This window comes from Microcebus murinus, chromosome 1 (genome assembly GCF_040939455.1).
Source record: "Microcebus murinus isolate Inina chromosome 1, M.murinus_Inina_mat1.0, whole genome shotgun sequence".
In the NCBI taxonomy this organism is placed as follows: Eukaryota; Metazoa; Chordata; class Mammalia; order Primates; family Cheirogaleidae; genus Microcebus; species Microcebus murinus.
In genome coordinates, this window is record NC_134104.1 from 71,192,193 (window position 1) to 71,206,039 (window position 13,847).

The 13,847-nt window shown below is 39.6% G+C and overlaps 1 protein-coding gene across 1 annotated transcript in view; it reads left to right on the plus strand.

The window, feature by feature from the left end:
* The window catches only part of ATP13A4 (ATPase 13A4), a 138,102-nt gene that overhangs the window by 36,659 nt on the left and 87,596 nt on the right, over window positions 1-13,847 (plus strand). The window contains exons 2-3 of the mRNA XM_012780244.3: window positions 128-301; window positions 10,733-10,879. Of these exons, the coding sequence (XP_012635698.1) occupies window positions 128-301; window positions 10,733-10,879 (321 nt within the window). The remainder of the gene's footprint in view (window positions 1-127; window positions 302-10,732; window positions 10,880-13,847) is intronic.

Consider the following 13,847-nt stretch of genomic DNA (forward strand, 5'->3'; position numbering starts at 1 on the left):
CTCACCCTGGCCTCTCCCTACCCTCCTCAACTCCACATTCTGCCCTCAGTTCTATCATTAAAATTAGTATTTGCTCATTTATTATTATGCTTAACCAATATCTGGGATCATTTTTATTCTGTCCCAGGAGATATTTGGCTATCGGACTCAAGGCTGCCGGCAAACCCTCTGCATTGCTGGATCCATCTTCTCATTTGGAATCCTCTCCCTGGTGTTTTACTGGAGGCCAGCTTGGCACGTATGGGCTAGTTGTGTCCCATGTTCCTTGCAAGAAGCAGATGTCGTGTTGCTGAGGACAACAGTAAGTGTGTACCTGGTTTTGTAGCTGGTGCCCTCTTTTCCCTGGACATCAGGGAGCATGGCTAGGGGAGACATGCACAAGGCGGGTAGCAGGCGGAGACTCCAGTCTTATGTCCCATCACGGCCTTTCATCCACCAAGAATTCAATAATTTGTGTATGATGGGATTTGATTAAGAAGACTTATTTCATGGGGTATTTCTTTTAAAATTGTGAGTTTTGTGAATGTTAGAGCAGGGAATAACCGTGCTAATAGCTAAAAATAACAGATAGTGTGAAGTAGTTAAGTCAGGCTACAGGCTACAAGATTCACATTGACCTTTCCCCAAAACCCTGACATATCCATGCCTATTCTCCCCACCGGAATGACTCTGGAGGAAGGGAGGAGAAGAGTTGGGGAGGAGGTGGGGAGCATGCCTCTGAGGATGGTGCTGTCTTTCCATGCTGATTCAAGAGAGCCACAGTTATTGATGGGGGTGGGTGGTATTCTGCGGATATAGAAGGGTAAAAATGCAGCCATCTTGTCCTTGAGGTGGTTGTCTCTCTCTGTTAACACAAGGCTTTGGTCTTAGGTGAGTTTCCCTGTATTTGTTCCCAAGCTAGTTCCTCATAGCTCTTATAACACTTAGACAATGTGCATAATTCCTGCAGGACTGTCAGCTACACAAGGAAGTGACCATTTCTAGCTTGTTAATTGCTGCATTCCCAGTTCCTGCATGTGGTAGTGATTCCATAAATATGTAGGGGACAGACTGAAGCGGATATTCCCATTGAGGAGAGTGAAAGGACAGTCTCATGGAGGACTCTCTTCTGCATGACTTTTAGTGAGCCCAAATGACCCAGAATGACAACCAAATTCTTGATAAATCAATCTCTGTTGGGAGTTTAACTTCTTTTTATATATAGCAATCTCTCCAGATAATATTCTATTTAATGTAGTAAGAGACGAGAATAGCAACAAGCCATATAACTGACCAAAATAAAAATGTCTACATTTCAATCTGAAATCTAGCAGTGCTAGGGATAAACTTTAGTGAAATTGAGAGTTGACTGAAGTTTGTCTTTGTTGACCTGGGGCCAGCCCCATCCCTCGTTTCTGGATCCTGGTCCTACACCCATTCTATGTCCCAGTTTAGCTGACACGTGAGCCATGGTATGGTGATAGCAGAGGCACCTCCTCGCAAGTCCAACTACAATTTAACTAGAGATTCTTGGAGAATAGCTTCAAGACTTTAAGAAAGCAAGAGGTTATTGTGGAGTAAGAACGAGTCATATTGATAATGTTGGGTTGGAGCATGTACTCCACTGATGCCTCAAATCATTCTTCATGAAGACTTACAGAATGTGCATGATAGAAAAGTGCCCTGCACCCACCAAGTAATACTTCTTCATATGCTGGGTGATGAAATGGGGCTTGGGGAGGTGACCCAATGTCCTTTAGCTCTTATGTGAGTGAGGGGCCCAAGCAGGACTAAGGCCTATATATCTTAGCTTCTAGTCTAGGGTTGTTCCCACTGAACTATACTTGGACCTGTGGTTCCTAAACTTCAAACCTTTCACCTCTCACAAAAATCAACTCACGCTGGGTAACAGACTTAAACCTGAGGTGTGAAACTATTAGAATTCTAGAGGAAAATGGTGGAAATACTCTTCTAGACATTGGCCTAGGCAAAGAATTTATGAAGAAGACCCCAAAGACAATCACAACAGCAACAAAAATAAACAAATGGGACCTGATCAAATTAAAAAGCTTCTGCACAGCCAAAGAAACTGTCAAGAGAGCAAACAGACAACCCACAGAATGGGAGAAAAATTTTACAAGCTACACATCTGATAAAGGGATGATAACTGGAATCTATTTAGAACTCAGGAAAATCAGCAAGAAAATATCAAACAACCCTATCAAAAATGGGCAAAGGACATGAACAGAAACTTCTCAAAAGAAGACAGAATGATGGGCAACAAGCATATGAAAAAATGTTCAACATCTCTAATCATCAGGGAAATGCAAACTCCAATGAGAATGGCCTTTATCAAAAAGTCCCCAAACAACAAATGCTGGCATGGATGCAGAGAGAGAGGAACACTCCTACACTGCTGGTGGGACTACAAACTAGTTCATCCTCTGTGGAAAGCAATATGGAGATACCTCAAAGCGATACAATTAGATTTACCATTTGATCCAACAATTCCACTACTGGGCATCTACCCAAAAGATCAAAAGTCACTTTATGAAAAAGACACCTGCACTCGAATGTTTATAGCAGCACAATTCACAATTGCAAAGCTGTGGAAACAACCTAAGTGCCCATCAATTCATAGTGGATTAATAAAATGTGATATATGCATACCATGGAGTACTACTCAACTTTAAGAAACCATGGTGATATAGCACCCCTTGTATTTTCCTGGATAGAGCTGGAACCCATTCTACTAAGTGAAGTATCTCAAGAATGGAAAAATAAGCACCACATGTACTCACCAGCAAATTGGTATTAACTGATCAACACCTAAGTGGACATATAGGAGTCACATTTATCGGGTGTCGAGAGGGTGGGAAGGGAGAGGAAGAGATGGGTATATACAAGCACAATGAGTAAGATGTACAGAGTTTGGGGGATGGACACACTTGAAGCTCTTACTTGAGGTGGGAGGGGGGCATGGGTAATATATGTAACCTTAACACTTGTACCCCCATAATACACTAAAATAAAAAATAATAATCTAGAGGGCCTATTAAAGCAGATTGCTGGGGCCCACCCCAGAGTTCCTAATTTATGAGATCTGGATTGGGGGTCAAGAATTTGCATTTTTAATAGGTTCTCAAGTGATGCTAATGTTTCTGGTATAAGGGGCTACATTTTTAGAAAAACTGTTGTAAATAGTCATCACTCCCTTTTATGAGCTCTCTTGATTTTGGGGGATGAAATAGAGACATGGACATTTGATTTATGGCTCAGACAGTATATATTTATGTAGTCTCAAGGAGAATAATCCAGATTTGGCAAAGTTGTATAAGTGGCCCTCCCATACACAGCCTGAGTGTCTTGCTGGGGCAGATGTAGAGACAAGTTTGCTTTCTGGGGCCCAGAGCAAGGACATAATTATTTATGGGAGACCCTATCTGTGGGGTCTTTCATGGATCAACCACACCATGTGAACTTAAATGAGATTCTTATCTTCTGGCAGGAAGGGAATTTAACTCTATCCTGCAGGTACATCCATGCCCTCAACTAGTTCACAGGGGCAATGCTTTTGCTGACGGAGAAACAGAGCCTTACAAAACAGAAAAGCGTTCTGCCTTTCAGAGTGCATCAGCAGACTTCAGATCTGAGAACGTCGGGTTAGCCAAACTGTGCTCTCTGAGGTTGCTGGCAGAGTCAAGCAGCAGGCAAGAATAAGAGGAAACAGGCAAAGAAATGAAAATGAAGGGGAGAAAGTAAAAGAAATGGAGAGAGAAATAGGTAAAAGAAAAATGAAGAGGGAGAAAAGAGAAAGAAAAATCTAAGAGTGAAAAAAAAATGTCACCAAACAGGGAGATGGTGTGTTTTTGGGATTCGGAGTCTAAAGTTTTGACTTTTAGTCCTAGCACCTTAGGTTTGTTACCTAACTTTTCAGGATCTTGATTTCTCCACTTACAAAAGGGGCCTAGTAAAGTACTTCTTTTTGGGCTGGTGCGAGAATGAGGTGTGACTATGTATGTAAAAGCTATCTACAAACTGTAAAATCTATCATCAAAGACCATTTTCAGTGTGTGTGCGTGTGTGTGATTGCTCAAGCCACTCCAAGAGCTTTCTATACAAAGAATTTGCTATACACAAGGGACATCGGTGTCTAATGGTCCTGCTTATCTGGCTGATGGGCCCTTTCCATATTGCCCAGGAGGCCTGGCAACCCCTCCAGGACAGCAGACATAAGCTGGGTGTCTGTGGCTGCGAATCTCAGCTCTCCTTCATACTCAGCCAGGTGATCTCTCCTAGGTGCATGTAGTTAGTTTGCAACTAGACATATCCTGGAAAGACTCAAAAGTATTGGTGCCTCCTGGAGCTGCATCCCATCATCCCACCTCTTTCTTAGCATCTTTGAAAGTCTATCAAGCCCCTCCCTCATTCCACTCCCCTGCACAACTAATCAAAGCAGTCTAAACCAGCTTCAATCTTGCCTTTTTCATCTTGATTTCAACTTTAATTTTTAATTACCTGCTCTCGTATGTCACTTTAAATGGATTTGCTATGCCAGAGACTCTCCAAATAAATGAGGTTCTAAATTAGTCTTTATGTAATTAGACAAGAATTCAATTATTTCAAACATTCTTACTATCTGAGACTTAGCTAAAAATAAGCTTTGGGCACTAATAGTTTAAAAGTCTGCTGCTAGGTTATTTGCATTAAAATGACACCTTGCAAAGATTTTATTTGAATTATTTTACAATAGCTGGACTATAACGACTTCCCATTAAGGAGAACTGGATGACTCCAACCTGAAAATGTGTTGTGTATCTGTTCTTCATGCTATTAAAAAATCAGTACTTGGTATTTATCATCAATCTCACACTGGTAAGATTACAGATCATTAGCACAGATACTGATTAGGTAGTCATTTCTTAAGACTAAAAAAAAAAGGCCACGAATGTACTGACTGAAAGTCTTGAGTACACAGTTTATTTTCCACCCCTCTTCTCTTATTAAGTACCTCTAACACTGAGATTTTCCAAAAGATAAGAGTAATTACATTTTTATTTTATAATTTTAAAAGGAGCATTTTATTCATTATTCATCTACTTTTGAATTTTAATTAATATCTGTAGCAATGCCACATTTCTATGCAAATAACATGATTTACATTCATTGGTGTTTTGAATTCAGATGCTCCTGATAATTTTCATAGTTTCCATCTTTATGGTTAGAAATACAGTTTTTCCTTCATTGTCATTGTATGCGACGTGTTGTCAAAGACCCATGATTTTGTGATGATTGGTAGTCAGGCCTGACTCAAGGCACTTCAGCTTGATGTTTTAATGGGCAGCATTTTCCCTTTGGTTTTAATGAAAGATGTCAAGGCTAGATGGGCACAGTGGCTCACACCTATAATCCTAGCACTCTGGGAGACTGAGGCAGGGGGATTGCTTGAGCTGTGGAGTTTAAAGATGAGCCTGAGAAAGAGTGAGACTCCATCTCTACTAAAAATAGAAAAATTAGCTGGACTATGTGGCCCACGCCTGTAGTCCCAACTACTTCTAAGGCTGGGGCGGGAGGATTGCTTAAGCCCAGGAGGCTGAGGTTACAGTGAGCTGTGAGGATGCCACTGCACTTTAGCTGGGGTGACAGAGCAAGACTCTGTCAAAAAAAAAAAAAAAAAAAAAAAAAAAGAAGAAGAAAGAAAGAAAAAGAAAGAAGGAAGGAAGGAAGGAAGAAGTCAAGGCTAGGAGCTTTAGTTCCAAAACGTAGACACCTTGTGAACGAGCCATGTGAGTGGCAGCCCACAGACCTCTCGGCAATCAGCAGCATTTGTGTTTACTGGCTCCTTTACCTCCTCCTCTTCCTGCTCTGCTGCAGCACCTTGGTCTCTCACAGCCAGCGCTCCCCACACCAGCACCAATTCCTACAGGAACCAGGCCTTTTGCTTTGTTCATGATTTTATCCACAAAGTTTCTTCTCATGGTCCCTCTCTCCTCCATTCATTCATTAACTTATTTATTCATTCAGTTAATATTTACTGAGCACCAACCATATACCAGACATTGTTATAGACACTGGGACACTGGAAATGCAGCTATGAACAAAACAGATGACGATTCTTGCCCTTACAGAGTGACCAAGAGAGGGGAAGAGGTTTTTTAATATCTCTTTAGAAATTTGTAATCAGTTCTTTTTTAAGGCAAGCCTCAGAAGTACATTTTTTTGTATAGTAAACTCCTATATAAGAGAAGTCACAGCATTGACCTGAAATTGAAGTGACCATTACACAACTTTTTTTTTTTTTTTTTTTAAGACAGAGTCTCATTCTGTTACTTAAGCTAGAGTGCCACCATGGTGTCAGCCTAGCTCACAGCAACCTCAAACTCCTGGGCTTAAGCAATCCTCCTACCTCAGCCTCCCGAGTAGCTGGGACTATAGGCATGCACCACCATGCCCGGCTAATTTTTCCTATATATATTTTTAGTTGTCCAGCTAATATCTTTCTATTTTTAGAAACTCCTGGGCTCAAGTACTCCTCCTACCTTGGCCTCCCAAAATGCTAGGATTAGAGGCATGAGCTACCACACCCCGCCCCATTACATTGCTTTTAAATTCCAAGGGATGAAGTGCTTATAGCAAAAGGTTAGAGTGAAATAAGCTAGATAACTTGCTTCATTCAAATATAAAAGTTAATCTGGCATTTCCAGGTCAGAAAGTGAAAGGCTATAGGAAATAAGAAATGTCCAGGTTTCTTCCTCTATTTTTCTGTCCTGCTCAAACATTGGTTCTTTGTGTATATTCAACTTTTGAGATGCACTCTTAAATTATTTTCAAAACTACTTTTTTTAGAGTTCAAGGACTGATCTGGTTAATTCTTTTGATAAAGAGGAAGTAAAGCCTTCTCAATGAGACTTGATGTAAACAGTCCACATTTGCCAGGCAAACAGTCTGGATTATTAGCATTACAAATGGATTATTTAAAATGGTAGACCCTCTGGTGCATTTAAGAATTTTACAGATCATTGACTGCTTGGAAGAGAGCTGGAAAACAGACTAAAGAGGGAGATGCCATTTCCATGCAAAGATGCTGATTTTCCAGAAAGGAAAAATAGAGATTCTCAGAGATTCTAAAGTTTCCTCAAAGGGAAAATAAGTAAATAAGTTCCTATTTACAGAAATATCGGAAGGACAACATGCTGTGAAAAATGAAGCACAGAATTGTAAAACAACTAGCAGCAGCCTCCCTGCTATGGGCCAGACCTTGGGCCAGGTGCATTATGTATTATTTTATTTAATCCTTCAAACATCCATGACATGTGGTATTATTATCCCCATTTGCCAGATAAAGAAAATTAGGGTCAAAGAGTTGCAGGACAGTTTGGAGCTGAGACGTGTGCTCTGGTCTCAAGCCCGTGCTCTTTCCATATCGGAACAGATCCACACTGAAAACTGAGAGAAGTTGATGATATTACCCTAAGTGATCACTTGACATTGACATAATTTCCTTCCATTTCTTTTCTTTTCTTTTTTTTCCTTAAAATATTCACCCCTTAAAGAGTTGGGTGATTTGACAGAGTCCTCAACACAGTAATAAATGAGAGAGAAGTCAAAGTCACTCTCCTACTCTAAGAAAAATGGTTGTCTAACTATCCTATATTTTATCTTGTATCCCTTTTATTATGCTTATACTTTGCAGTATACAGAATTATGAATTATTGGGCTTAGGAATAAAATGGACGACAGAAAATGAGCTTAAAGGCAAATATTTGTGTATCCAAGCACCTTTGATCTAGTGATGCTTTAAAGCTGTAGCCAAATGTAGGTGTATAGATGAATTGCAGTTTTTAATAGTCCCATAGACTAAGGCATGGATTGAGGTGCATTGGATTAACACTGGCCTTTGAGAACTTGCAAGTTCCAGTGGTCCACTTTGCTTTCCCCTTTTTAGGCATTGCAGCCTGCAGGTCTGTTTGCTGTCACACAGGGCAGAGGGTGGCAGCTTGATTTTGGAAATCAGATTCTGTGCTGCCGGGAGAGCAGAGATTGTGAGAAACTGGGTGCTATTTGTTACATAGTGCAGATTCAAAGTGATTTTCACACACGAGCCACAGACACCATGCCACAATTTGTCAAAATAAAGAAAAAGGAGCCAAGATTTAGAGTGGGAAGATCTGAACTCAGGTCCCATTTCTACTCCTACTACCCAATTGCAGACGGCCTGGAGCAATTCTTAGCCTTGCTGATGGTGAGTTTTCTCATCTGCAAAGTGGAGATAATGGTAATACTGACTTTGGAAAATTGTGCGCCTAAAATAAGATAACTAGTACAAAAATTTTTTATAAACTGCTAAGTAATCATATGAAAAATAATAGTTAATATTACTTTAAGTCACTTAAGAGGATCTAGAGTAGCAGTCTTCCTAATTGTTCTCACTTGGTGGCCAGAGGTCTCTGGTCTTGATGGCTTTTGTAATTTGTGTTCCAATTTATCTACAAATTATGTGTTTTCTTACCAAATTTTTCACTGAAACTTTGTTGTTTGGAAGTCCCAGTTCAGGCTGGATATAAAAAGGCAGCCCAATCAAATTGTATTTTTTAGTAAAATGTAGACTAGAGCAGAGGGTGAGAGGGGACTCTGAAGGGGGGTCTATGTGGGAGGAGGACTCCCAAATCCCTGCTCTAATAGTTACCAACTGTAACTTTGCTTCCTGTCCTATTAAATAGGAAGATAATGAACAGTAGCTACATTGTGGAGTTTTTGACATTAAATAAAATAATACATATGTAGCACTCTGTACTTAGAACATAGTAAGTGCTAAATAAAGGTTAACTATTATTGTTGTTGTTGTTATTAGAAACTCAATGCTCTTCTCACAACAAAGCCTCCTATGGTGAGGTCAAAGGCAAAGCTATACTGAACTTTGTCAGTATACTGAACCATCTTAAGGTGTGTTCCAGAGAGTTGGTTGCCTACTCTACCATACCTAGAACATGTCCTGGGTGAGTGGCTCAGTAATTGGAAATGTAGCCTTCTTCAATCATTCTTAGGCTCTGAAGATAACTCCTTGCAAATGTGATTTCATTTAATTATTTTTTATTCATATGGCAATAGCCAATTTCATTGGTTTTTAAAATTAATTCATTAACCTTAAAATTTCTAGTAAGGATGTTTCCCCCTCTTCTTCCCTCCCCTCACCTGTCCTCTGCTCCTCCGTTCCTTTGTTCCTTGCTCCTTCCTATCTCTTTCTTCCCCTCTCTCTCTCCCTGTCTTGCTCATTTCTATCTCTTTCTCTCTCTCAGAATCTGTTCTAGGCCTGGCTGGAGCACAGACATGCCTGGAACTCAGCCCTTACTCACAGTCCAAGAGAAGTGAGAAGGTGGATAGGCGAAGGGTAGACTGTGGTAAGAATCTTGAGTGTCCTGATGCTTTGGAGATGAGAAGACCCAGAGAAATTAGAGAGGTTCCAGGGCGTGGACTTTGAGCTGGAGCCCGAAGGATGGCAGGATGTAGCCCTGTGCAGACTTAAGGAGAGCAGAGGAGGATGTGTATTCCAAGCTAAGGGGGCAGCGGTAGTAAAGGCATGAAGGTGGGCTCTTCCTGAGGATAATTCATGTTAGAGATTAGCTGCAATGACTATATTTTCTCCTGTCTGCCTTTTACAGAATCAGCTAGGATCCTCTGCGTGGCAAAAGTGGATGTGGTGGTGGAGACAATTCCTGGCTCTGACATACATTCTCCAGGCATAAAATTGTTCCTGGGCTTGGCTTCCCTTGTTGTCTGTCCTTAGCTCCTGAAGTTTGTCATACATCCAAGTTGGTTTTACATTTAGGATTTACCCATTCAGTTCCTAACTACTGTTATTATCATATCAGTTTCTAAGGGACCATTGTGGTGTCTGTTCCTCAATCCAGTGCTGTTCCTTCTTATTTAATTTCATGATGAAGTCATCATGGCACTGCAAAGGGAAGCAATTTCAGTTAGGATCATCCAATAAGATATCTTCTTCAATCCCACCTGTGCCAGCATCTTGACAGTTACCTTGGGCACGTCTGGTCCATGCCTTCAGTCTCTTTCACCTGCTCATCAGACTCACATTGAGCAGGTCTCAGTGCTCCACACCAATGGGGAGACAAGGAACAATAAAACATAATCCCTATTTTCAAGATAGTCTAGAAGAACTAACAGAATACAGACAGAAAATGATTAGGAGCCCAAAAGAGGGACATTTAAAATCTCTCAAAGTTAGTAAAGTGACAGGGTGTTTTTGTTGTTGTCATTTGATTTTTTTTTTTTTTCCTGGAGGAAGGGTGTTGAAGAGGTTCTTCTGGAAGAGGTAAAATTTAAGTTAAGCCTATAACAATGGGAATAGTTTGATTGACTTGGTTTCCTCATCCTCCAAGATCCACAGATACCCTTGGAATGCTTGTTTTTTTCCCAGATGAAATTTTGCATCTGGTCATGGCTGGAAGGTACTGGTGTAAACTACCTCTTATCTGAGCATGTGCTTCCTGACTCTTGAGTTTGGTTATATATGTCACTGCCCCATGGCCACATCCAGATTCCTCAGTACATGATGACAAGTCTTTTCCCATCAAAGTTCTCTATCTACCATCTTTCAAAGGCATATCATTCTGTCTAGAATGTTCTCCAACTCCAAACATCTACAGAATTACATTAAGATGATGTTTTTTTAGGTTGAATTGTAGCCTGATGCCTTCTTTTAACTTCATGGGGGTTTTGGTATCTGTTTCCCCAGGATGAATACCAAATTTACTCTTGGAAAAAAGTAATGTGGATCCACTTGTCATCATTAAACAGCACAGTTGCCCTTACTCCTGACCACCCTCTCTTTACAGATGAAGAGTGTATCATAAATAGAGCCATAAGAAAGCCAGACCTAAAGGTAAGAAAATTTATGGCTGCTGCTGATGCTAGAAAAATTTAATGTTTTCCCCTGAAATATAATGTTGAATTCAGGTCCTCCACTGTGCCAATCCTCACTTGACAGTGTAGAACATTATAAAGAACTTGAACTTTGGAGTGAGAGAGAGCTCAGTTAAAATCTCAGCTCCATCTTTCTAAACAGTACAATCTCAAATCAATTCCTTAACTCTGCTGAGCCTCAGTTTTCTCACCTGTAAAAAGATCACCATAATGCCTATTTCAAACATTACTTGATGAAATTCAATAAATTAGGGAATACAAAAATAAATATTATGCCAGGTACTTAGTAAGTGCTCAATACATATTACCTCTTACTAGCATTATGGCCTGTAATATAACTTGTGCAACAGGGCTAATCTTACAGTGAATGTAGTCACCCTGGAATATCCCAGGAAGTTTGCCTAAGCCTGCAGAATAATCTTATTTTGAATTCTTGTCATTCAAATGTATTTGGGTTACTCCCTTTTCATCATATTAAATCAGTACTGCTTGGATTAGGACCAGTTAACATTCATATTAAAAACATTTATAATATAAGAAAGAATGTTTTCTCTTACATTTATATATATGTAGTCAGCTGTTAAAATTAGTTTTATGAGCTCAAGGTCAATTATTTAAAATAGTAAAAGTCAATTACTGAATAATTTTTCTATTATCAATTGTTATCACCTAGATGTCTTAACTGTCAAAATCAACAAAAACAAAAGAGGTCAAGTACCTCCAAATAGCAGAGCCTAATCTGTTAGGTGAATATTTACCTGGAAAAGTAGGCTTCCTAAATAGGCCATATGTCCTCAAGAGTTTCATCGCCCTGAAATTCTAGTATCTTTAATTGCATCAAATAAGTGGACAAACAAATGAATAAATGGTCAAATAAATAAATACAACGTAAAGAAAGGGCAGAGGTCTTAAAATGGAAAATTCTGATACCCAGGCTTAGGTTTGATATTTTCCTTTACCAATTCATGATATAGGCCATTTTGTTAGTTACTGCCCCTGACTTTTGAGTTTCTTGCTTATGAAATAAGGGTAATAACCCCTTCTCTGCCTGTTTATCAGGGCTATTGTGAATCTAAAATGAGAATATAGAAATTAAAGTGGTTTGTGAACTGCAATGAGCTATATTCATAATATGGGCTGAAACTCATTAAAGTCAGAAGGCTGTCATGTCATGGGCTTGGCCATGATGACACTAATAGCAATGACAATAACAATACCAAGATGATAACCATTTAGGGCCAGTTAAGGGGAGTTTGGAGATTGCAACAAAGAATTATGTCAGGCTTGCAAACATAGTCTAAGAGGAGACTCTAAGGACCATCTAGTAGGATTGCATGCAAAGCAGAAGCCTAGTGCCTAACCTGTTAAACAGGATGCTCTTATAACATGTTCCAACAAGAGGTGAAGAACAGGAAGCCTTGGGAGAGGAATCTTCCTGATTCCTAAGCAGAAAGATAAAATTCACCCTGCAACAGAGTTTCAGTTTCCTAATTACTGTTTCCTGGTCTTAAGTTCCAGGAAATGGGCAAATAAACATCACCCTTTGCAATTATTACCTTTAACATCCTCTTACCAGCTTCCAGAGGCCCTGAGGGTGATGAGGGAAGCAGGTAGACTCAGGCAGAAATGTTGCCTGCTGGGGGAATATCAAAGATGCTTAAAAGGTCTATGATGGAGCCCCCCTTTTCACTCTGCAAGAATGGCCTCAGAAATTTCCAGAAGGTAATGGAATTTGTCATTTTCTGTACTGAGGTAAAACTTAGCAGTAACCTCTTTATTCCTTGTTATTGCTGCCTTCATTTGCAGATGTCTCATGTTTGTGGTGTTTTATAAATTTCTGAATCTCAGCTTGTGGTTTCACAGCCACTCGATAGAGGTTGTCTAACTGAGCAGGGGCTTCACATTCTACCACAATTTGTCCTTTAAAAATTTTCTGACACAGATTTTCAAATTTATGAAATTAATAAGTAGGCAACCACACTTTATACAACTTGAATCCAGAAGTTAAGGGATTTTGGAGTTTTTGAGATTACCTTGAATATTATATCCTTTGAGAGAATGAGCTTTGGAGCCAGATGGATTGAAGTTCAAATTCCAGCCTTGCAGGTCACTTAATTAAAATGTACTTCAGGGGCAAAGTGAAGATGAAAATAATATCTGCCCTACCACAGGATGATAAAATGACTAAAGATAATGTGTGAAAAATCCTAAAATGCTCAATAAATGTTAGTTATGACTACAACCCTGCTCTATTTGAAAAATTGCAGGGGATACTGAAGAGAAAAGTAAGTTGTGAGGCAAGAAACTTGAGATTCCAACATGGGCCCTGATGGCTGAAACCCCCCAGGGCTGGTCACTTTCAGATTTTCTTTCCATCCTCTCATTTGCAGCTTATGAAGGAAGGATTATTCCCAGTGACAATTCACTCCAATTTTATACTGAGAATCCATTGTAAATAGGGTATATTTTAAATAAGTTACTTTGCAACTAACCTTACTGAAATAAATCCATTCTGTAAACTAAAAAAAGAGTAAAGCATTTTATACTCTTACTTGGTAACTAATGGATAGGCTTAAAATTCATTTGAGGTAAGCTAGATTGTGGAGCATAGGGAGTTAAACTGCATTTCTAGCTGTCGTGTGCTTTGACAAAGGATTCATTCATTTATTTAATGAAAAACATATTGAGCACTTATTATGTACCAGCTATATACTCTTTCCAGTTTTAGAATTTATCTAATGGTTATACTGACTAATATTCACAGGTATAGAATATGTACTTAGTAGCTGAAGTGAAACTTAAACATAATCTGTTCCATTGCCTCGATTATTCATGGGGAAACTGAGGTGCAGAGCAATTTAGTTGAAGTTCTCAAGGACACAAGTAGCACAATAGGCATAAAAGGAGGCCTGAACCACTGTTCCTCA